General features: G+C 36.9%; 1 protein-coding gene across 1 annotated transcript in view; it reads right to left on the reverse strand.

The window, feature by feature from the left end:
* Positions 1–601: 601 nt before the first annotated feature.
* Positions 602–26,069, reverse strand: part of PKP2 (plakophilin 2) — a 78,110-nt gene continuing 52,642 nt past the window's right edge. The window contains exons 7-13 of the mRNA XM_081059476.1: positions 20,363–20,480; positions 19,309–19,473; positions 18,220–18,393; positions 11,802–11,955; positions 6,911–7,100; positions 3,336–3,423; positions 602–3,187 (exon numbers count right to left, since the gene is read on the reverse strand). Coding sequence (XP_080915602.1) covers positions 3,119–3,187; positions 3,336–3,423; positions 6,911–7,100; positions 11,802–11,955; positions 18,220–18,393; positions 19,309–19,473; positions 20,363–20,480 — 958 coding nt within the window. The 3' untranslated portion in view covers positions 602–3,118. The remainder of the gene's footprint in view (positions 3,188–3,335; positions 3,424–6,910; positions 7,101–11,801; positions 11,956–18,219; positions 18,394–19,308; positions 19,474–20,362; positions 20,481–26,069) is intronic.

The raw sequence follows: 26,069 nt of genomic DNA on the forward strand, positions 1-26,069 counted from the left end.
AAAAACATTTCATTCTCAAAACAACCCAGTGAGGTAACTACTGCTATCATTCACATATAACAACAGATAAGGCAAGCTGAGGCTCAGAGAGAGTAAGAAACTTACCCCAGCTTGTAAGTAGAGGAGTCACAATTTGAGCTCAGGCTGGCTGGTTCTAGAACCAGTCTTCTTAACCCTTGTTAGACAGCCCTCTTAATTCTCCAAAGAGAGGCAAGCCAGAGATCCCCACATTTTCCTACCATGGAGACATGAGTCAGTCACTCTGAGTTTCCACAAAACCCCAGGGAGGCGCCACCCAACCTGGGGTCTGCACTATTTAGCTATTGATTCTGGAATGTGACTTAACCTCTCTCTGCTTTCAGTTATTTTCATGTATAAAATGTAAAAAATGCGCGTGCACACACACACACACACATTTACAGGTAACACAGCACCCTTCTCCAGGCTAAATGCTGCCGCATTCTTTAACGGTGTCTCCCACATGAAGGCTTTCAGAATGCTGTCCCTTCTGCTCATATTTTAAACAGCTCTTATGCCAGTGTGTGGCATTTTGATCTCTCTTTCCTATGAATATATCATAAAAAAGCAAGTTTTCCTTTTTCGTATAATCCTTAAAAGGTAGAAGTTTTATTTCATAAGAGATGTACATATAATCAGTACCACTATAAACTAACATGTTAAACCTAAAGCAGAATTTTATTTTGAAAAATTTGTTTCCTTTTCAAAAAATCTATTTTCCTTCGCACAACAAATACATTAATGCAACAGCTACTGAGTCTTAAGATGGGCCAGTGGTTAGATTGTTACGTTGGGAATTAGTTGAATGAATGATTGTATATTTTTCTTTTCTGTCACTTAAATAAGAATGGAGTCTTGTCTGATGCAAGAATGTCCTTTGTGGAGGACGTGAACACATGCCCTCTAAATTCCCTCCTACTCCTCAGATTCTGTGATTCGAGGCTTCTGCAATTTTGCTCAAAGTACATAATACATACTGAAGTCCTTCTCATTCCAATACAGGAAGTTCACTATACATGTTATTTAAAGCAAATTTCATTTATAACTATAGTATATATAAATTATAAATATGTATTTCCCATTTCCCTTTTCTTCTAGGAGATTGCTTCTTTAGAGGGTGATTACATTGTTTTTAAAGGGTTTATCTACTCGCACTACTTATTTTCCCATTTGATATGTTAATCTCCTCTCTATTGTGTTAGATAATCCTTTAGTTATTTCCATCAGATAGATATAAACAAATGTTTCCAGTTATAGAAATTCAGGGCAGCAATATCCTATGTTCCAGAAGACTTTTAAGAATTCCTGACATGGAAGCAGCAGGCAGGCCTTTGGAATTCTTAGCACAAATAAACGGAAAGGCCCAGCTCAGTAATTAAAGATGAAGTTTATATGGTTGGAATCCTCAAATGTCAGGTCAATTATACCACATATACCAAGATACACAAATAAATCAGATATACACAGATACCAATGCAGGCAACGTTGTTTTTGCCTCATTTTGTTTAATATTATTGAAGGCTCTACTAAAGCCTTGAGAAACACAGAAACTTCTTTTACATCATTTATCTGGAGAAATAAATATACTCCAAATGTTTATTTTCAAAACTCTGAAAAAAATTTTTCTTTTCAGTATTTTAAAAATTGGTATCTAAAGAATTTCAGTTTGAACTATGTTAGTAACTTAAGTCTTCTTCATTGAGCTTCTAAAATTGAAAAAATTTCAAGTTCTAAATATAATAAAGACTTACATACACATTCAAATTGAAAATGGGGATTTATTTCCTATTACACTTTTCTGGCCAAGGAGATGAACATCTTTTTCCTTCTTATAACAAATGTCAGGGTTTTTTTGTTTGTTTTTTTTTAAAGCAAAAAATAACAGAAGTGCAGTTGAGAAGACTAATTCTATATGAATGGTAATAACCACAATCCAGTTAAAATAACACTTAATATAGATTTGCTTCAATTGATGATGTCAACTTTTAAAAATTAGTATTTCTCACAGCACTTCTGAGTGGCCGTCATAGTTTCATAGTTTCATTTTTCTTCTCTAGAGTTTCCTTGACTTAACATAATGGCTTGAGAAAGATCACATGAGATTTAGTGGCTCTGTACTAGTTTTTAAATGCTGGGCAAAGTTGGGATGGTTGATAATGTAATTCATTAGAATGATCTGTGTTTTCAGAGCCCTGGGCTGGTCCAACGATTGGAGAGGCCTTGGTTCCTTTTGTAGCTAAATGTAGAGTCCATTCTTCCACCAGCCCATTGTAGTGGTTGAAAAAGTCCGGGAAATAAATTACATTGAATGCTACTATACAGAAGAGATTTGCATTTAATGCTGTTGTTATAGGTAAGGTATTTCCTTGAGCAAAAAAATCTCATTTATGCAGTGTTTAGAGGAAACACTGAACTTTATAACCACAGTTGCCTTTCTCTGGGGAAAAGATTTTAAATCTGCTATGATCTCTACCTTTCATTTTCTTCTTCTTACAGTCATGCATGCTCTGTGATCTAAATTTCTTAAGTTCATTTAAAATCAGAGAAAAAAATTCAAGAGGCTAAAAATAAGCATAAAGTAAAAAAAAGCACACAAATATTTCTCATTTCCATTATGTTTCAACACTGCAGAACAATATACTCATGGCTCAATGGTGAAGCAATGTGCATATGAGTGACAAAACATGGAAATCAGAAAATATGAATGTAAATCAAACTTTTGAAATCCTAGCAATACTACAACAGTAGTATTTCCTCATTTATTCTGAGTCCATTCCACGAGTTCACATTTTGGTTCCAAGAGGCCATACATTATAAGCTCTGATTGCTGCTATTTGCAGAGGGTGAAGTCGAGCCTGTTGCTAGTATCTACAGGTGGCAAACTTGTAAAAATCTTCTGGAAGACTAATAAAATTATATTCTGATTATTTGTGTTCTGGATTCTTGGGGCCACAGAAATAAAAAAGGATATAAACAAGGCATGCCCTTTTTTAAAAGTTTCTTGGACGGGGAAGTAGAAAAATAGGCGTGTTCCTCTGGGACTTCTTTTGTGGCTGAGAATGATGAGGTTGGCATTTTTGAGAGTACTCTGTCACTTTCCTCAGTCTTTAAGAGAGTGGTAGGCTTTGGCAGTCCGGCTGTTCACAAAATCTGTCTTCTTAAACTGAGCCTTTGGAATAAGCAAACAAAGATGTGAAAGGTATCAACATTTTCACACACAAAAATACAGTTCTTAGTGACTTCTTATCAGGGTCGGTCAGAGGGGCATTATGATCTGGCTTTGCTAACCATGACACATGCCTTTTAAGCACTCTTACCTTCTTGTAAGCATTATGGAGTTCCGTGTGCATCCACAGAGAATACAGGAGAACAGAAGCAGCTTTACTTGCTTTGTTGGAGGCATAGCTGAAACGAAGAAAAGGACATTCCCAGATCAGTGAGAACATGTGAGCCTTCTGGATGTGGCCTTTGCATGTCCCCTCAATCTTCTTTAATTGCTGTTGCTCAGTAGCCATCCATTAAGTCTGGCCACTCACAATGATAAGAGAATAAAATGGGACCTTAAATAGGCCAGGGACCACTTTTTAAAAAAATTATTAAAAAAAATCTTTTTACACTACGAGCATAGTGCTAACAGTTAATACAGCAAATTCCTGATATTTACAAGGAATATATCCTTAGACATGTTAGTAATCCTTGGATTTATTTATAGAATACAATTTTCATTTGTATATTTACACCGTCTATTATGGAATAGAAATATATTTGTATGTTTATAATATATATAGAATGAAAATGCAGGAAAGTATGACTGAAAATATGTATTTACCTCTTAGACTTAGTGAATCTACGAAGGTAGGAGTAATTTTTTCAAGTTAATTCAATAGATTCTTGTTGGAGCATTTATTAAAATAGTTTCAAAATTTTTTTTTTGTATAGAGCAAATGGAGAATATATCCCTGTTTTAAATCCAAGTTACCACTGAATTTGACACTGTATTTAGTTTTTGATGTTCTGCTTTTAAATTTGTCCTAAATTTCCTGTTTCTGGCTGAGGAGAGAATGTTTTCTTTGATCTTTTTCTCTTCTATCACCTGAACTACCACATGGCTGAATTTTTTCTTTTAATAAAGAAACAAATCTTTTATTTTTCCTATCATAAGAGTTTTTAAACATGTAACCAAGAACAAAGAATGCAAAACTGTATGGAGAAGCTCATGCTGGGTTCTTTCTCTTCCATACCACCCTAGCAGGGAGGGTAAGTCAAATCAGCACTTTCCAGATTTTTTTTTTAGTACCTCAAGGACTTGTCAGAGTAGCTGGCTTATAACCGAAGTATTAATAAATCTATGGGTCTCTAATATTTAAAATTGGAATAAGTTCTTAAATGGCCCAAGTGAAGGGCAGCAGAATGTACCAACCCAAAATATGCCTCTTTGGCATAAAAACTATTTTAGGCTGATTATTTTAAAGAAGAAGCAGACATAGGAAAAGCTCTGAAAACCCAAAAAGTTACCCTTTGGTAAGAAACATTTACACTTATGAGGGAAATCCCCATTTGTAAAAAGTATCTCCCCCTCTGTAGCAGGAAGTGAAGGATGATTCCCAATTTTTAGAAACTCTAATCAAGGGAGAAGGTAAGGACTTAAATGTGCATAACAACCATTCCCTAGTTCGCTCTGTTTTTCCTGGTAACCTCCCATAACTGGCTACTTCCCCAACCCCAACATCTTTGGTCTTTAGATGGAGTTATTTAAGGTGGAAGCTTGGGTCATTTTGAGGAGCTCCATTTTCCTGTGTCTCTCGTATGTATACAGGAGGTATACATGTTATTAAACTGGAGTTTCTCCTGTTAATCTGTCTTTTTTATAACAGGGGTGTCTCAGCCACGAACCTAGATGGGTAGAAAGAAAATTATTTTTCCTCCCCTTCACAAAACTGTCATTTTCATAAAGTTTACTTATAAGTAGTTTTTTTTGATACTGGGAACTCATTTATTCACAGAAAAAATGTTGTACATGATAACTGGTTCCCAGGCCATCCCATATGAAAGGATTTCAATCTAAAATGGAACCGGCGGATATGAAATGGAGAATGCCATGCGTGCCCCCTGAAAAGAATGGACCTTCAGAACTGAGAGACCAGATTTCCTGTAAATGCCCGATTTACAGAAGACAAGACTTATCTAGTAGACTAGACAAGACTAGACAAGACCTAGACTTATCTCCTGACCAGTGAACATCCTCCAAGAATCCCTCCATATCCCCAAGCCAATGAAGTTACTGCTTGGACTCTGGACGGGCTTCTTCTTCTTTGCACTCTTTGCCCATAAATACAGCCCACCCCAAACCTTCAGCAGATTCCCCAGTAACTTGTTACAGCATGTGTTTCCAAATTGCAATTCCTCTGCTATTCCAGAATGAACTCAAATTTTGATAATTTGAGCTTGTCTCATTTTCTCTCTGTCTTTAGGTTGACACCATAAATTACAGGTCAGCTATACAACATTCTAGAAAGGAAGGAGCAGCACACAGAACTGGTAGGAGCTCCTTGTTAACTTATTTATTTATTTTTTACCTTTATTTTAGACAGGGCGTGTGAAGACTGGCTCACAAATGGACAGTCAGGGCAACAAAGAAGTAACCGAGCAGCCCATCCTGTACGTTGCTAAGCTATAGAAGTTTCCAAAAGTGATGGTGTATTCCCATGTGCTTGTTATGCCTGAATACGCTAATAATTAAAATCCTATGGTCTTATGGAGAATTGTGTAGAAGGTTAGATAACTACTTGGAATAGTCATTTCTGTTTTACAGCAATAATTCTTTCTTTCCACAAAGACTGAGGAACTGCTATCTGCCATGCTTTGGGATAGGGAATCTTACTTGTTCTTGGAGAACTGACATTCTAACCAGTGCTCCTTTTAATCATGTGACTCTGAATGTGATCTTCCCTTCGCGTGGGCTTTGCCAGATGGAAGGCTGCAGAACACAAGGGGTCTATACCAGGTGGGTCAGTGGTAGAGGGCATGTGTGTTCATTCCAGGATACTACAGACTCCTAATCTCATCTGTGTGCCCAAACAAGTGTCTATCGACTACAGGTGAAATCCGTTTGCTTTGTAACTCATTAGAAGTGGGCTATAACATTTCTTTTCTTTTTTGGTTATTTACAAAAGTAACTTATATTTAACAAGTTAAACAATTCGGAATTGTATAAAGAGAAAAAAAAATAGTAAGTTTTATGCTCCTTTTGGATCCCATCACTCTATAAATTAACGAATAGTAATTTGATTATACAAAGTTTTTCATTCTCTTCCTCACCTATTTTTCTTTTTTAATGGGAAAAATTTAAAGACAGATACAGGGATTTAGGATGATGCATACGCACGAAACCTTACATTCTCAAAAGGGAACAATAAGAGATGTGATAGAGGAAATTAAGAAAGCAAGTGATAACACTTCCTGTGTATTCACTGCTTCTTCTAAGCCACCTTGGGTGACATTGGCTCCACCGATCCAAGTGAGGGAAAGGGCATTCCCTGTCCATAGGACTCCTACTCTTTCTACATTCTGCTGCTCTTAAATCACAGCTATAGTTCTGGGAAAAAATTAATTCATCAGGTCAATAAAATGCTGGAATGCACTACCCAGGGAAGCTATGGAGTTCAACTATCTTTGAATATTTTAGAAGAGAACGGGCAACTATTTGACTTGGAGGATTCAGTTTTTCAAACTTGCTTGATCACCAAGGCCTGGAGCAGATGATCTGGCCCAGCTTTACAATCTTGCTTTTGGCCCTGTTGCCCAATGACCGAATCATCACAACTAGATTTACATATGGAGGTGGTGGTGGGGAAAAGGGAGACAGCTGATGGGCAGATACTAAAGGACTTACGCATCGCCTGCGCTGATGCTCATAATTTTCTGCAGGCCCCCAGTGTTTAGAAGATCCCGGGCATTCTGGTAACTATTTTGGATTATATTGTTCAACGTGTAACAGGCAGAGGCTGTAGTTTCAATGAGAAGGTCAGTACTTGGAACGGTGTTGGGAATTATGGAAACCAAATCAGGTAGAGTTTCTTTGGCTAAAAAATGAAACAAAAAAGAACACTCGATTAAAAAGATTGTTTCTTAATCTCAAGATCCCTATACATTTTGGGTAAAGAACATCTTAGAAAGGCCATGCAACTGGTTAACAAGTATACGGAAAGATGTAACCTCTCTAATACTCAAAATTTAAAAGGAATTTTTAAAAGATGATACCCTGTGCTCAGCACATTGGAAGTCTTTTCAGAAAGCAATTTGACAGAAATGTCAAGAATATTAAAAACATTCATACTTGTGGGAATTCATCCTAAAGACATCACTTTAAAAATGGAAAAAAGCTTTATGCAGATATCTTTATTATAGTATTACATATAAATGAAAAATTATATTTATAAAAAGCTTAAGTATCCCAATAATAGAATATAATTAACTAAAATACATCTGCAAAGAATATTATGCATCCTAAAACATATCTATGAAGCATATAAATAAAAAAATATTTGTTACTATTCTATATGAAAAACCTGTATACTTATTTATATAAAGAATATACAATTAGGGAAGAAAATACGTAAGATACATTAGAAGAAATACACTAAAATATTAATAGAAGTTGTTTTTCTACAACAGTATTGATGGTGACCCAAAAATATTTTTAAAAAGTTATCTGTACTGTCCAAAGTTTTTTTAATGCACAAATACCATTATCAAAAAAAGAGAGACTACTTTAAATTAATTTTTTTTCACTATGTAAGTTCTTGGTGATACGGTTTTAGTTTGGTTTTCTTTTGTAGTAACAAGAGCAGTATTAATAACTGACAATTTCATCATAACTTGTCCTACGGTATATATTTTGGGCGATATGAATTTGTACTTGATTCTTTGCAATAATTCTTTTCACATACATTTTCTTCTTTTCCTTGAACGACTTTTCCTCGAACTCTCCTTAAAAGACAGAGAGCATGCTTTGCTCTTCTTCTGCCCCCCCCCGCTTTTTTTTTTTTTTAAAGATTTTACTGGGGAAGGGGAACAAGATTTTATTGGGGAACAGTGTGTACTTCCAGGACTTTTTTTTTTTCCAACTCAAGTTGTTGTCCTTTCAGAGGGCGCAGCTCAGCTCCAGGTCCAGTTGCTGTTGCTAGTTGCAGGGGGAGCAGCCCACCATCCCTTGCGAGAGTCGAGGAATTGAACTGGCAACCTTGTGGTTGAGAGCCCACTGGCCCATGTGGGAATCGAACCGGCAGCCTTTGGAGTTAGGAGCATGGAGCTCTAACCACCTGAGCCACCAGGCTGGCCCCCTTTTCTTGTTTTTGTTGCTCCTCACTGCTCTTTAATACAGTGTTGTGGTTATTGTCATATAAACTTCAGCTTAATTTAATTTCTTCACATGAGTTTATGTGGCACCTGGAATTGCACTTCTCTCTCTGTAATACTGATTGTAATTAGTTATGTGCCTGTCTGTATTCCAATGGGTTCCTTTGAGGACACTTAGTGAATGCATTTCTGGATTTCCAGCATTGACCACTATGCCTAAAACAGAGTACTCTTTAAAGGACACTCAACAATATGTCATCCTGTGATAATCCTTGCACCTGACAGGAAAGACATACCTTCTGCTCAGAGGCCAGAGCACTTTTTTTTCACTGTTGTTTAAGCCTCACAGCATAGTGTTAAGAGCTCAGATCCCAATTTCTGAAGCCACATTTCTTTAGGTTCAGTCCTGTCTTTGCCATTTAATGGCTCTGTGGTCTGGCCAACCTATGTAATCTCTCTATGCTGCATTTTCCTAATTTGTAAAATGGGGTAATAAAAGTATCTACCTCAAAGGGTTGTTTTCAGGGATTAAACAGGTTAATACACGTTAACTGTATCATAGACCCTGCACTAATAAGCTCTCAATAGATATGAGTTATAGTTAAACCACAGAATTAAAGGCCTTGAGAACACGAGTTTCCCTTGCCCTGAATTTAGGTCAACGACACAGAAATAAGTCTGGGACAATCACAACAGAAAATGTCCAATCAATCTCTGTCTGCAGGGTGTGGTAATACACACTGAGAATGACTTCTGATGAAAGAGCCCCACCTCTCCTCCTTACAACCAGGAGGAATGTCCATTCTGTAGATCAATATTAAGGTGGAAATGTAGGGTCATGTGTAAGGAGGAGTGAGAATTAGAGAAGAGAGAGTCTTTAACATTTTGTGTCATTTTTGTTTTTCTTAGAAAAGTAGTATAACTGTTTACATCAACAAAGCTTAATACTAGAATATAGCTTCTCTTTCTTTTCTCTGTGTATATATATTATATATATAAGACATATATACACACACACACACACATTTACAGAGAGGGTGCAAAAAATGTATACACATTTTAAGAAAGGAAATTAAAATTACACTGATGGTAACCACTCTTCCTCTTTTACCTCTTCTACCACTTCTATCTCTTGTAATTGTAGAAGTCAAACGTGCCCTGTATTCATCTTTTGTTTTCGGTATTACTGAGTACTACAATTTTAATATAGATTTTTCCTTTCTTAATATGTATATACATTTTTCTGGCACTGTGTGCACACCCACAGACACACACACACATAGACACACACATACACTGTGGGCCTTCATAAATACATTCACTTTGGGACAATTAAAATTGAATCTTTATAGTGAAATATAAAATTAAAGGCCTTATCATGATATTGGAGTGTTATAGCTCAATGTCATGTTGTTGAGGGAGATTGTATTTAATGCCTACACTCAATGCCTTAAAATGCCAAGATATTAGGTGGACGTCTGAAAACATCTGTAACAATGAAAAAATGTAGTTTATTCATCTCTCGAACTGAGATTCTAGACATGTATCCAAATACTTCCTGCTACCTGCAAATACTGTACATTATGTCATTTGATCCCGGGGCAAACACTGTTAGGTAGTGATTATTAATCTCGTTCTGTTTAGAGCAGTTAAATGGCTCATCAAAGTGACATGGGTGGCCACGTAGCATTGTAGGATGCAGACCCATGTCTTCTGCATGAGATCCATTATTCTGTCATCATATTCAGTTGCCTATCTTCAAATTTTTAAGAAAATGTAAGTTTTAAATTTATTACTATAAATTTAAGTAAAACATGTTAACTTCATTCTAGGTCATCATGTGGAAAGTTTTGGCCGAGAAATCTCAAGAGAAGCACAAAGCATATATTTCACAGCGATTTTCACTTATTCCTGGTTGTTAATATGCTAAATCAAGATGGGTCCTTATACTCAAATTATATTTTTGACATATATAAAAACTGCATTTATTTTGCTAAAGCCTCTTCTCACTATTGTCCTTCAAAGGATGGGAGGTTTACCAGTGAAATCATCTTACATAACCTGTGGAGCTCCAGCTTTATCTTCCCAACAGTTATAGGGCTGTAGACCCTGAGACCGACAGCATTTCTGCCCTGACGGCACATGCAGAATGTGCAGAGTGCAGTTATTTTCATTGTCACTGTTTTAAAAATTGGAGTCAACATTTCATTTGGGAAAAGATAAAAAAAAGTCAAAGGATAATTCACCTGATGGAAGTGCAGCACAAAAGTGCACAAACAATGGAGAGAAACACTTTCATAATTATGACAGTGCCTATGGCAAGGTTTCTTTCAGAGTCACTGAAAAATTTCCAGGTCTTTATGCTTATAATAGGCATGAAACCACCTGTCCAGTGTTGTGTGGTTGGCTGTCTTTAGAAATGACATTATTAAAACATAACCACAGGCTTCAATATGTCTGCTGCGGCTGCTGTGTGTGTAATTTCAGAATAATCCAATCCATTAAAAAAACACAAAGAAACAAAAATCTGTTTATAATTTCAGTGAAATTTTGTGAAAAACTGAATTTCAAGTTGTCAGAAGTGACTGCGGAGTGTTAGGAAGCATGATTAATGTTACCATCATCTTCCTATTGTCTCATTTTGTAGTTTTTGACTTGATCCACAAACATCAGACATTTCTAGGTATACAGTAAATAAATGAAAATTGTTATCTGATAGAGTAATAATACACTCTCCAAAAAAGGAGTACATGTGTTTCATCGCATTTATTCTAAAATGATCTATGCTGAGTCTGCTATATTCAGTGACTGCTTCTTTCTTTTTTTTAAATGATTATGTGTCTGTCCACATGTTTCTAGTCCACAATGGCCACACTTCTAAAGTGAACAACTACCATGTTTCCCCGAAAATAAGACCTAACCAGAAAATATGCCCTAGCATTTTTCAGGATGACATCCTCTGAACATAAGCCCTAATTCATCTTTTGAAACAAAACTTAATATAAGACCAGGTCTTATTTTTGGGGAAACACGATACTGTTTGTGTGCGCGCGTTTAATGTTTTAGAAGAGTGGTGCTTAAGCAGGCCAGGCAGAGAACCTTCTGAGAGACAGCTACATGGATTTAAGACTTCACTGGATGGCAGGCACAGCTGGGGGCTTGCTAATTATTAGGATGGTCTAGAATTTCTCTTCTGTAGTAATGAAAACAAAACAAAATGCTGGATACTAAAAAAATTCTGTTTGAGACATAGTGAGAAAGCCTACCCTTGATGTTTGGGTGGGTGCACATAAGCCAGGTTTATTATCACATTTTGCTCTTTATTCACATTTCCAGTTTATCATTGTAAAAAGAATGTGATAAGGACAATGTTTTGTTGCATTTGTATTTTCAATATGTACAGCTAGACACCTGTATGGACTCACCAATGTCACTGCGCAGAGAAAGATTGCGAGACAAATTCCTCAGCAGGGAGACTGCCGTCTTTTTCACACTTGGGTCCCCAATATGCAGCATGTTCCGGGTGTGCTGAAGGCCATTTTCCTTCTGGACAACTGTTTGAGCTACTGACATGGGCATCTGTTTTGTGAGACACATCCTATAAATACATTCGCATTGACTTCAGGGTTATATCATTTCTGTACGATTACTAGAGATTGAGCAAGATGTTTTAAAAACGAATGCTGTGATGAAATCAGTCTAAAGGTGTTTTCCTCAAGTTCTTATTAGGTTTTCGATTTAATTACTGGATACAAACAGTTTATGCAGTATTTTTAAATACAACACTGGATCTGGTTAGCTACTGTATGTTTTGCATCTGTTTATAAATAAAATGAGCCTGTCTTTTCCTTTCCTTTCTATTGGTCAGTCTGTTCTTCATTCACATTTTCAGTTTATCACTGTGTAAAGAATATAAGAAAAATGTTTTAGAATCAGTTACACTAACGTCAAAAAATGAGTTGGGTAATGTTTTCCCTTTTGCTATTTTCTTGAACTATTTGTATAATAAAAGAATAATCTCAACTTTGTGCTTCTGGTAGAATTTCACTGGAAAGCCAACTGAGCTGAGAAAAACTCTAAAGTGAGATGTCTTTGATTATTATTTCAATGGCTTATTCATTTTTTTCTGTTTCTTCTTGTTCAAATTTTGGCATTTTACATGTTTTCATAAACTTATTTATTCATTTCCAAAAAGCCTGTTTATTCTGACAGAAATACTGGGCTTTTAAAGAAAAGACTGGAAGGCTAGTTAGGTCATTTGTAATTCTGTGCTCTGTATCAGAGGCTGCATGCACAAGCTGCTGGTCTAGGTCCAGGCCCAGGTTCGCTAGACACAAAGCTTATTGGAATTAGGCTGCTCACCTACTTTCGGGGGGTCTGCGTTCCAACTAGACCCTTCCTAGCATCAACAAACCTCCAACAATACTGGGGGCCTTAGTTTGTGTTGGTAACTTTATAGATTTCTATTTGAAGCTAATTTGAGGCCACCATGCCAGAAAATCCTGTAATTCACGACCATTCTTCAGGGTGCTTATCTCCTGTGTTTATCTTATTGAAACACTGCTTGTTTCCTCCTCCCTCCTGCAGGTTGTTCCCCCCCTTCTTCCATTCTCCACTGAACCTTTCAGAGCAGGGGCTCTCATTATATGGTCCAGGATAGGTTTCACGGAAGGGACAGGAAGTCTGTAAAACTACGTTTGTGTGTTTATAATAAACTTTCTCAGAGATAGGGCCCATAACTTTTAGTGAATAACCACTATTTTAGAATGTTTGTTTTATTGTAAACAGTTACACTTTGCCTTTCACTAATTTGCAAAACATACCACTTGACTATTTGCTCTCTTCTTAGAAGAATTGATAACCTGTACGCCATCCAGAGAAGCGGCTATTTATTCTGCACAAGTCCTGAGTCTTGGGCAGCGATGTAGTTTAGCATTCCTCTCTCTTCCCAAGGGCCCGTCTAGATGTTTATGTCTGCCCTCCTATGCAAAACTCTGCTCTTCTGAGTCACTGCCATCCAGCTCTATCACTCCCATCCCACTTTGTCATTTCAAGGCATATCATTGGTCCTTTTGCAACATCCACTGGAGGCTCAGAATCTTTTCTGCCTTGATTCCGTTGTGGATGACCATATTAATTACTTCACATTTCTCAGACTTCCTAAAAGTCACTGCCTCCATCTCTTTCGTACATCAGCCATTCACTTCCGTGATCACACAGAACCTGTATTCACTCAAAAATACCTTGACTTTGAAAACATAAACTCCAGCATTAACTCTGAACACAACTTCCTGTTCACCTGGCTCTCTCCTCCTTACTCCTACCATATATCTTCTTTAGCCTCATCAAGAACTCCAGTCCCTTTATCTCAAGCTTTACTCCCCACACCTCAAGTTATCAATTCTCTCTTGCTTTAACTTTCTTTCTTAGTTAGATTAGGGTACATGAACCATCACATCAAATGCTATCTTTTCAATACCCTTAGCATCATAGTTTATTGTCCACCCACCCACTACAACTGTGAAACTTATTTTATACTTGGTCACCAAATATCGCTAAATAGTGCATTTGCAGGTTGCTACTTCTGCAAATATTTGGTCTCTATTAATCTCCACTAGGAATCAAATGTTGCTAGTCAACTTGCTGTTTCTTCAACACCCGTGGGGATTTCTAAGCTTTACACCAGAATGATCCTTCTAAAATGTAATCTGATTATGTTCCACCTCATGTTTAAACCCTGTAATCATTCCCGATTGCCTTCAGAATAATGTTGAAATGTTAGCATGGCACATACAGGCCTTCATAGCCTGCCATCTTCTTTCCTCTCTTTCCTTACCATTACTCCCAAATTTTTTAGGTTACCACTGTACAAAACTGTGTATCTCTCCTATTAGAACATAAGCTTCTTGAAAGGAGGAAATATATCTTATCTGCCTTTTCTCCCCCTCAGTGCCTGCCATGGTGCCTAGAACATGATAGGTGCTATGTAAACATTTATTGATGTGAACTCTATGAATAAATATGCCATCAAGTTTTTCAGAATTTTTACTATCACCTCAGAAGGTGCTTGATGAGAATCAAGACAGATTAAAAAGTCACAAGACACTTATTTCTTAAAATGTTTCCTTTTAAAATTAAACTCTTGTGTTCTATGTAGCTCGAGCATACTATACCATTCAATGCTATATTCTTATATATAATAAAGACCTTTGATGACTGTACATAAAAATAACCACTGGAAACATGCAAGTCTAGATGAAGTCCGGATCCTCAAATGTTTGCCCAGCTAAAGAAACACATAGCATAGTCTTATTAATTCTGAGTCATGGAGGGAAATAAGTAAGTCTGCAGAAGAATGCAGTAAATTCTTTAGAATTGGCTCAATAAGGAAAATAAACAATCAGACTTGTCTAATAGAGATTTTATATTCCAGCTTTAAAGGATACGTGAGAATGACTGCTAATTAGTTGGTCAACTGTTTGCAAATAGCACTTCCAGTTCATACTGTCCTGATGACTAATGAGGTTGAACACCTTTTCAAGGGAGTATTGGCCTTTTTGAAACACCTGTTCAAGTCTCTTGTCCATTTTTCTATTGGATTGTCTATCTTCTCATTGTTAACTTGAAGTTTTCCTTTTTTCTAGATACCAACATTTGTTACTTACGTATGTTAAAAAAAAATCTTTTCTTACTCTGTAATTTGCCTTTTTCCTTTCTTAACATTGTCTTTTGATGGCATAATAACATAAACTATTAATTTTAATGTAGTCAATTTATAAAATATTTACTTTATGGTTAGTGCTTTTTGTGTCCACTTTTAGGAAATCTTTCCCTATTCCAGATCATGAAGATATTCTTCTATATTACCACTTAGAAGCTTTATTGTTCTGCCTTTCACATTGAATTCTCATTGCTGTTGGAACTGATTTTCAGTAAGTTTTAAGATAGGGAATAGGTTTTTTTTTCCCAACGAGTATCAAATTAAGCACTTTTAAAATGTTTTAGAAACTTGAAAACTGTTTATTTCAATGACTTTTAACATGTGATGTTTAATCTATGTATTTATTTACTTTATTGAGATATAACTGACATATAACAGTGTATTAGTTTTAGGTATACAATATAATGATTTGATATATGTATATATTATGAAATATACACATATTATAGTGAACATCTATCACCACACACAGTTAACATATTTTCTTTTTCCTTTTTGTGATGAGACCTTTTAAGATCTACTCTCTTAACAACTTTGAAATACAGAATACAGTATTGTTAACTCTAGTCATCATGCTGTACATTTTATTGCCGGGACTTATTTATCTTACAACTGAAAGTTTATGCCTTAATCTTTTAATTTATATTACACTTTTAATTTATACTGTACGTGTAAATTTATACCCTACACTGTACTTAGTTTGCTAAATGGGTAAGTTTTATTGATCCATCCCCTTTCCTTACTTATTATTAAAATGACCATTATAGCTGAACTATTAAAAGTTTATATTAATGTAGTTTTATTGACTAGAAGATATGTCATAATTTGACACTTAAATTATCTTTCAGGAAGCTATTCACTTCAGCTTAGGTTCTTTGTCACTGAAGGCACATGGCCATCAACTGCTCAGTTATGTACACAAGGTTTATGGACTGGATATTTTCTAGAATTATGTGTAATGGCTTGCTTATCATGTTTTTCTATTCAATGATTCCTTTTAGAAATTACAAAACCAAGTATTTTTTTTATCACACCACCTAAGCACAACAAAATTAGGAAAAGTCTTAATTAGAAAAGTTATACATAGAAGTCAAAATTTTAATAATAAACATCTCATGACTTATAAGAACAAAGGTTCCTTATATCCTTGTCCCATGTTGCTGATGATTTCTCCTATAAAGTTCAACTCTAAAGTGTAGGCCTCCCTTCAGGGGACTGGACTGGTCTAAGGTTAGTGATGATTTTCAATGCCTTGACACAATTAGGACAGTTATGAAGATATCTCCATTGCTTGGATCCCTTTTAAAATGTGGAATTTCCCAGTACTTTAGATTTCTGTTTATCTGTTTGTCCAAGCTAGGTTATTATGAAACACAGAGATTTCATCTTATTCACCACTGTATACTTAGCAGTAGGTTAGCTCTTGTTGCGTAGTAGGTGCTAAAAAATGTTTGTTTAATACATGATTGAAGAAACTTTGGATCTAGGGAATAAATTATATCTCTGGACTGTTTGGATTCCATGAGAGATCTTGGAATGGAAGAGACTAAAATCCAAGCTTAAAGGGATCACTCATACTGAACCATATTCAGAGCACAGAAAGCTTAAATATAAACACACAGCAATTTAATTTCTGGCATTTTCTTGTAAGTTGGCTGGTAGCTAATAAGAGGGCTTCTGTAGTCTGGGAAAGTGAAAAGAAATGGTTTTGGGAAACCTAGCAAAGGAAATGGAAGGTAAAATGATAATGTCCCTGTGTCATTCAGAGCTCCCTGGTAGTTCCTCGTTTCTTTCTCTTTGTGCACAGGTACATTTTGCAGAAAAGCAAAGAGATTAAAAGTTTGGTCGTATTCTTAACCACAGTGCTAAGATAAGAGAAATGTTGTTTTTAATATTTCAGTTTTATGCAAAAACAGAGCAAGCCTCTGTGTAAACACGTGAAAGAATGAATATGGTTTCTCAAGTAAAGAATAAATAATATTTTTGTTATGTACAGGAGTGCTTTTCCCTATTAAGGATGGATACTTGGAAACTGGCCATATAACGAACTATTTGGGGGGAGTTTATTTTAATCATTTTATGATCAAGGCAAGGAATATAAGCTTAGTTCAAATAATTAAGTATTTATAGAATTGCTAACTATGTAGCAAGGTGTGAAATACATGAGGAAGGGAATAAGCTTTTACTGTTTGATATATTTTGACTTTGCTAGTTTAAAGTAAGTACATCTGTAAAGAGAATCAGCTATGTATTTTGTAGTTGAATTTCTGGGACCCAAAAGCACAGATGTCCTTTCCAACTCCATACTGCAGTGAACATCTGTTGTGTTCGCCTGCCCAGCATTCATTCTTCCTTTTGGTAATAACATTTTGATTTTCCATTAGGGAGCTACTCCTTTACCATTTCAGTGGTACAAGTGTAAGTGACTCTTGGCCACTCAAACCCATGCCCCTGAAAGTCACATGTGGGCATGTTACCCAGACCCAGCCAATCAGAACATCACAGGCTCCAAGCACAGGTACTGGTTCAGAAATGGGTAAGTGAGACTCATTCTCTGAGCTCTTAATGGAGCTACTGGGAAAAGAGTCGCTTCTTCTCTTGGGGGACATTGGGTTGGATAAAATCTAAGCCTGAAATCACTCATGGCTATCTTTGCTACAATGTGAGGAGAGCCTTTGAGAATGAAACCAACAGAGGAAAACGGAGCCTCAAGATAGAGAGACACAATTACAATTCCTGGGGCACTTACGTTGCGCCATGACAGAAAGAAGACCCATCCTGGGTCACGTCATGACAGAAAGAAGACCCATCCTGGGCTTTTCAGTTATACGAGCCAAGGAATTCCTCTTTTTTTGCCTAAGCCCGTTTAGGTAGTATTCTGAGACTTGCAACTGAAAGAGCTCTGACTGGTATCAGTTTTTATGAGTCTTTTACTTGCAGTGACTTGGCTTGACAGTAGTTGAGGCTGAAAGTCCTGGAAAGCTCCAACTCTCTGGCGATTCCTATAAACTGTCTTGACTGAAAACTTTTGCTTTTAGCTCACTGTGTCATCTCTGAACCTAATGTAGGTGTGTCTACAATGTCATTATTTTAAAAAGTAGAAAAACAGGCATGATACTCACTGGTCCACTTCCTGCCGTGAGATTCTGGAGCGCTCCTAAAGATGCTTCCTGGGTGTAGTTTCGGACACTCTTGGCGATCAAGGACAGATACATCCGTATCACGATGGAGTGCCACAGCCACTCCACGCCTTTGGGATTGCTTTTTTCCTCTGGCATAGGCATGTCCTGGTATTGCTAACCACACATATGATGAAATCCAGAATTAACGCCTGTAAGTGTTTTCTACAATTCCATACCCAAACCAAGAGACCAGAAATACTATCTAGTCTAGAGAGAGTAATAATTTGCATAAGAAGAAGCCCTTGAAATGGAACTGGAAAAGCAAATATGTATGATTTCCAATCACTTAACTTTTAGCCCATGATGATTTCTCCCTAGCAACGTCCCGTACACCCCAACTTTACATTTCACAGTGAGAAAGAACTCAGAGAATTAAGCATAGGCTGTTCCAGAATAGTTTTCAGGCTGCTGTTAAACTAAAAGCTAAATTAGTCACAACCACTCTGAAGATAAGCAAAACAAGCCTCTTCTCTCAGAGTCTAGTGAAGAGGTCTGGGATCACATCAGGATTCTAAATTTACCAGTTGTTACCCAAGTTCACAAACACCATTGTACATTGAGGAGTAAGAGAGGTCACATTCTTTCAGTTTTCATGAAATGCCAGCATGGACAGTACTCCTTCTTATGGGTTTGCCTTTAGGATGTCCAAAGTTTGTTTTCAGAATGTCCAAATGCAAACATCAGGGCTGCTTTTAATGTTAAACATTTACATACCATTGGCCATGTTGCATGGTGCCTATTTCCTAAGCTATAGGGCACAAAGCAGTATGATTTAAAGGCTAACCATGTAAAGCTGGGGCCAGATTGCCTGGAATAGAATTCCATCCCCTCCACTAATCTGCTGAATTGGTCTGGGAAAACTGATTCACCTTCCTGTACCTGTTTCCTCATCAGTAAATGAGAGTAAATAATACACACCCTTGCAGGTGTGGTGTAAGGATTAAAAACATAAAATGGTGCCTGACATATACTAAGTCCTCAGAAATATACACACACACACACTTATTTTTCAAAGTGCGCCCGATATACCTCTTTTACTTTCCTGCTTCGACTGCCAAAACACCCAATACTTTTGTTGTTGTCTGTCTGGATATTCCGGTTTTGAATATAGATACTCTGGGAATATTTCTCTGGGAGCTCTGCCTCCAGCTGGTAGGAGAGGTTATGAAGAATGCACACACAATTCTCTGTGGCCTGAGACAACAAAACATAAATATTGATAATATACATATAGGCATGCCTTTTGCAGGTGTGATATCACAGGACTCATTCGGCTCTAGATCTTACAAGGTTGACTGGATGTTTGGACATCTGGGAGCCTGGGGGAGTGGAAAGAGTCTGGCTAGAAAGACTAAGGCTAGATCATAAATGGTTACGAGCACAATGCTAAGGAAAGGCTGAATTTTTTAAAACACTAGAGAGCCTTTCTAGTTTACTTTTTAAAGAGTATGTTCAGATAGATTCTGTATTTTAGATACATAACTTAGTAGCCATGTGGAGTTGTAAAATGGGAGGAGATGTTTGTAGGGACCAGTCAGTATGAAAGTTGCACAAACTAGGGCAGCAGAAGTAGCACTCGAGAGGAGTGGATAAACCAAAGGGCATTTCAGGGGTAGAAGGGACATGATTAGTTGTTCAGTGGGTGTGGGATGTGAGAGAAAGGTTGACAGTTTGAGATTACTCAGGTTTCTATTTTTATTTGGTGACGGTGATAATTATTAAGAAGGATCATACAGAGAAGGAGCAAGTTTAGGAATGAGGAAAGAGATGAATTTAAGCTCATTGCTGAACATGTAGCATTTGGGCTCCTTTCGAGTATCTACAAAGTTGTTAAATAAACAGCTGGAAATTTGGGTCTGGAAAGTCGAAAGAAAAATGGGGCTAGACAGATTTCAATATATCTAAGCATGTGTGGGAATCTTAAGCTTAGCAAATGAGTTGAATAAAGCTAAACTCAGGCCGTTACTTCAAGACTACTCTGTTGTACTACCAATTATACTTAAATAAATTAAGAAAGAATACTCTGAAGAATCTTAGACAACATAAGTAATTCAACATGTAAGATATTTAGCTCTTGCATCACCTTGTCATCTGGCTGGTAATCTGCAATAGTCCCTCTGACGTAATGGACCAGGGAGTCAATCAGTCCATCACACCTTCTCATCAATTTCCTCCCATCAGGACCAGCTGAACTCATGTTTCTATCAGGGGAAAAACAAAACAAAACTGTAAGACTCAGGCCATTTATCCAACAGGCCTTTGCGGTGAAGCTTTTCTTGATCTTCTTTCCAATCGGAAAACTGGCAAATTTGTACAAGTGCGACAGACTTGTCCTGGGATCTGTATCAACTGCTCAACGGTCATCAAATCTGGACACAACTTCTAAACATATTCACATAACATGTCATCATGTCAATAAAAATCTTCTACTTCATTCCAAGCACTAAGGTCATAGCGTTATTTACTTAATCTTTACCCCATTTTTGAAAAGGTATACACACGAGGCAAAGATTTTGCAATTAAAAGGAGAACAAATGATAAAAATAGGCAAAAGAGTGTACTAGACAGCCAAGTCCCAACTTGTTTCCATGACATATAAGTTAAATTCATTGGGCTTAAATTCATTGGCCTCAGTTTCATCATTTATAAAGACAGGATGCTGTACTGTATTACTGAAGGTTTTGTAGGTTTCAATATAAGCTGTTATTGACAAATGTTAAACCAGATGGTCAAAAATGTGATGATTCTGTCATTAAAATGGCAGACATTTCACTAAAAATGGAGGGTTTCACAGTGTTTAAGACCTAAGTCAAAAGCATGACCTATAAATATCTTTCCACTTAGTCTATTTCTAATTTTGCTAAGCCACGACACCTTTCTATAAACAGTAACTAAATCTACAAGTGGAGGTTGCTTCCTTTTAGAGGACTGAAGCTTATCAAATACAGCAAAGTAATACATTTGGGGATCATGTTTCAGACACAGATCAGACACATGTTTCAGACACAGATGTTTATATTCCGGTATTATTGTTGCCAGGTCCCTATGGATTAAGTTTTTTTTGTTAGCATTAACCCTTTAAAAAGATTTTTCCCCCCAAAATGTTAACATCTTTCTCAACAAGAATGGCAAAAGAAGAATACGCTTTTAGGTTTTAGGAATTTTGAGAACCACACTTACTTCCTTTCGCTAACTTCAATTGTTAAGAACTACTCTAGTTCCTTTTACCAGTAGGCAGAATATTCAAAGCATATTAAAGACGTGCTGTTTATAATGTCTCACTAGAGTCATTCTTAACATCAAAATGACAATTCTGAAAACTTTGTGTCTTAGTTTCCCCATTTTTAAAATAATACATTGCGCTCAGTGATTTCAAAAAAAAGACTTTCTGCTTCAAAATACTCTCAATACATATTATCAAAGAACAAATGTGCCCAGCATTTTACCAAGGGCTAAAGGGAACGAGGGAGGAGCACAGAGCACTGTACGTTGCTCCCATGGAGAACATATCTACAGGCTGAAACTGATGATACTTGACTGTTTCTAACCCACAAAATGCAACTTCATGATTCAACCTAAGAGTTGAGGAGATGCGACCAACACACCTAAAACTCTAAGGATATACTAACGATTTAATGGCTGCTGAATTGATACAACGAACTTTTGATTTTAACAAAATCCTTTCTGTGACTTTGGTTCTCATTTGACGTTTCTTATTAAAGATTCACTTCCTTACCTAATTATGACTGTACCTGAAAAATTTGACACTTTGTCCACTAAGAAAAGATAATGAATGGGCTCATAAACTGTTAATAAAATTTTTACTATACTTTTTCTCCCCCCTCGAGAAATGATCATTTGAACCAAGATACTCTATCTGCTCTCTGAACCAGTCTCATTAGTTTACACATGGAGAAACTGATGTTCAGAGAGTTTAAGCTACTTTTCCTGGTGACAGCAAATGAGTGGTAAAGTCAGGATAGGAGAGGCATGCTTATGCTCAGGGCGGTTCCAGAGTGGGAGCAAAGCTCATCTGACACTCATGCGGTCTGCCATTTGTTTAGAAAATACCATATGTCCCCAACTCCAAGACAATGTTATCATGTTTTAAAGCTTCCCTTTGACCTTTTCAACCTCTGGCTTAGGAAAATGGCAGTAGTTTAAAATTGTTTTGGCAAATCAAAAGGTCTATCTTTTTCACTAGCTCAACCTACTACATACCTTGCAGATGGATGACTTTGTTTAACTTTGGGGGTGTTTATTTTGGGTAAGAATGGTAATCCAGTTTGGCAGTACTGCCAGTTCACATGTACTAATGGTTGTCCTGTAGTTTGGTATTATCCAGACTCTTGCTTGCTTGAAATGGGGCTTATCAGGGGCTTCTGGCAGTTGATCCCTTTGCTGACAGAAAGTGCATGGAATCCTACTGCTTCAATATTTGCTCCTGCATATCAAAAATAGTTCTTACCTTACTCAACTACCCAGAAATATAAATGATAAGGGTGCATGATTTTACAGCACTACATCCAGGAATAGAAGTCTCTAGTCAGAAAGGGATTTGTTATTGCAATACCCAATTAATTATTAGAAAATAATAAATTTACCTTGAAGTATTTTTTCAACAGCTAATACTTCAGTTTGTGGGAATCAGAGAATTAACATGACTAAGTTTAGGCAGAATCGATCCTTTTACAATGTAGCTCCTGAATCCTGAGAACTATTTACCTATAACTGTTTCCTATATGTAGCCCAATAGAAGTTTAAGATATCAAAACAATTATCTTGTTGAAAAGTAAAAGAGAATATGCATACAAACACAGTAGCTAATAAAAACCAATTATCAGAGTTATCAATGAATATATTGGAAATGTATAATTTAGTGTCTATTGTTAGAATTTGATTAAACAATGAGGCTTCCCCCCCCCCCCAATCTGGTATAATCTAACAGAAGTCTGAGTAAATACCCGCGTGAGTACATTTTAGGAAACTAAAACTGTATACTACTGTATACTGAAATTTAAAAACCAGGTCCTTAGACTGGGGTCTGGAGGCAAGGGGGTCTCAGGGAGGAGATAGGCAGGATTGTTTAGGAGCTCTTCACCTCCACTGGGCCTGAATGGGAGGACACCAGCCTGAACTGTAGCTTGTGTTTGATATTAAGAAGAATTTTTCTGGTAATGATTTGTAAGGGTTAGGAAAAAAAGAATCTGAACTCCGTATGTCTGTAAACAAAACATCACATATTTAGGAGAATTCAGGTGTTTTATCTGAAAGCAAATCAGTGATTCATGACTCTCTCCAGGACCACTAATCTGACACATTCCTGAGTGTCACAATGAAAAAGAGAAAAGAAAATTAAACACCCTCTTGGCCTTGCTAGAATTAAAAAGAAGAATGGTATGTCTTTGTTAAGATTAACGACAGTGTGACTAAACTTTAAATTCATATAGCAAACCAAGGAATGGACAATGTTAAATGATAAAAGCAGCTGCAATTTAGTGTGTGCTAGACATTATAGCAGGTACTTTACAAATATCATGATCTGTAATTTTCACAAAATTCCTGAAATTAAGTTTCACTAAAATCTCATTCAGAATCGCGACCTGTGACTCTTTGTTTAAAATCAGAGTTTAAAATTCTTCTGACAGGATTTCTACTGGCCCTTCCATAAAAGGGCTGCGTGTGTGTGTGTGTGTGTGTGTGTGTCTATGTGCCAGTGTGCTGTCAAATATCTTGTGTGCCAGCACTGAAAGGAAGTTTGTTACAACACAGAATGTCCAAGCTTGGTGAATGGTCAACTGACTTGGGGAAAAGATGTACTGATGAGACATGTTCAAAGTAAAAGAGTATAATTATTTCTAGGACAGACAGTAATAGAATTGGAATGAATCTTTTCAAGATAACTTTGCCAGCAAAACAAGTAATTCTAAGAGGCAGATTTTTTTTTTTTTTAAGTGGGGCTATTTCCACTGATAATAGGCACGGTTGCCTACAACCACCCAGTTTACACGTGCGTCCTATGCAAGACCTGCTGCCTCTGGGACCAGTCTTAAGACTAAAGTTCTAACCAGCACTCTGAGACAGTGATCACCTCAATGGTGTTTAAATAATTGTGTCCACCAACAATTACAGTCTTCCTAATGCCGTGTGTCGTAAATTGTGCAGTAAGGCCTTAAGTGGTACCAGTCAATTAAGTGCTTCGTCAGAGTCCATTCTAAGAGCCAATTGGTTGGTAAGACACTGGCCGATTAGGAAGCATCCTTCCTCCTCTTGTTATTTGAGATTTAGGTCTGGGCTTTTGTTTAACCCTCAGCTGATACGTATCAAACAGTTGGGCCTTGTCTGTGATTAACCCAGAGAAAGCAGCAGAGGCAGTTTGTAGGTGCACAGAACAAAAGGGAAGCCTCACGTGAACTTGCACTGTTTTAAAGAGTCTCTGCCTAAAGAAGAGTTTGTCTGTTACTCTGAAGTCAGCATCAGATCCTGAAGGTATCTGCAAACATCAGCCAAAGTCAACTGTTTTATCTGCAAACAGAAGCAACATTGGGAGACAGAACAAAGCTCTACAACCTACATGTCCTGTTCCTTCCAGGACGAGGAACATTAACTGAACAAAGATATGTCAGCCTCTATTACACATCAAGAAACCAGAAGGGGGAGGAGGAGAAAATCTATCCTTAAAATCCTTTAATTCTGCTTTGCTGCATTTTTTGGGTCTTCCAAAAATATTCCAAATAAGGTGATGCAGCCAGTAATCATCTGGTTGGTAGGCAACAGTCATTTCCTCTTGATTTACCAGGCTGTTCAAGGTGGCGTGCCAAATTCCATTGAAAATCAATTATAAACAGCAAACGAATTTCTAAAATACGACGAAGAGCCACTGGAACTTGAGTAGACATACTTGACATCCAAAGGAGAGGTCTAGGATGCCAGACTAGAATTGATAAAGATTCTCAAGACCTAGAGTAGAATAACATAATGCTCAGATAGCTTGTACCTCCAAGATGGGGGCAGATTTTAACCATAGGAGAAAAAGAAAGTTTTTACCCAAACATATCAACTCACTCATTTTTTAAAATAATGATGAATTAAAAAACAAATTTAGGGCCAGCCTGGTGGCTCAGGTGGATAGAACTCCATGCTGCTAATGACGAAGGCTGCCAGTTCGATTCCCACATGGGCCAGTGGGCTCCCAACCACAAGGTTGATGGTTTAACTCCCACAAGGGATGGTGGGCTGTGCCCCGTGCAACTAACAACGGTGGCTGGACCTGGAATTGAGCTGTGCCCTCCACAACTAAGATTCAAAGAACAACTTGACTCGGAAAAAGACCTGGAAGTACACACTGTTCCCCAATAAAGTCCTGTTCCCCTTGCCCAATAAAATGTTAAAAACAAAAATTTACCAGTAGTTTTGACTATGATGATAGCTTCAGGTTTTTTTTTTTTTAAAGACTTTCAATGTCATAAGATATAGTAAATAAAATACTACCTCTAATTTAAGCTATACACGGACTTAAAAGAAAAAAGCATGAGGACACTTTTAAAAGTCTCTGACAAAGACATTCTTGGGAATTTCTTTTTCTGTTCAACATTCAACTCCAACTAACTGATGAAGAAAAACAAGCCAAGATAGTCCTCTTGATATAATAAAAATTGTTCTTCTGTTTCCTTTGCTGGTTCTTCTTCCTCCATATTATCTCTATTCACGTATTTTCTTTAATAATTATCCTAGAGCTGGGTCCAAACTAGGCAGTTGATATTTACAGACTAATAGGTAAGAATAAAGAG

Source organism: Rhinolophus hipposideros (genome assembly GCF_964194185.1).
Source record: "Rhinolophus hipposideros genome assembly, chromosome: 9".
Classification (NCBI taxonomy): Eukaryota; Metazoa; Chordata; class Mammalia; order Chiroptera; family Rhinolophidae; genus Rhinolophus; species Rhinolophus hipposideros.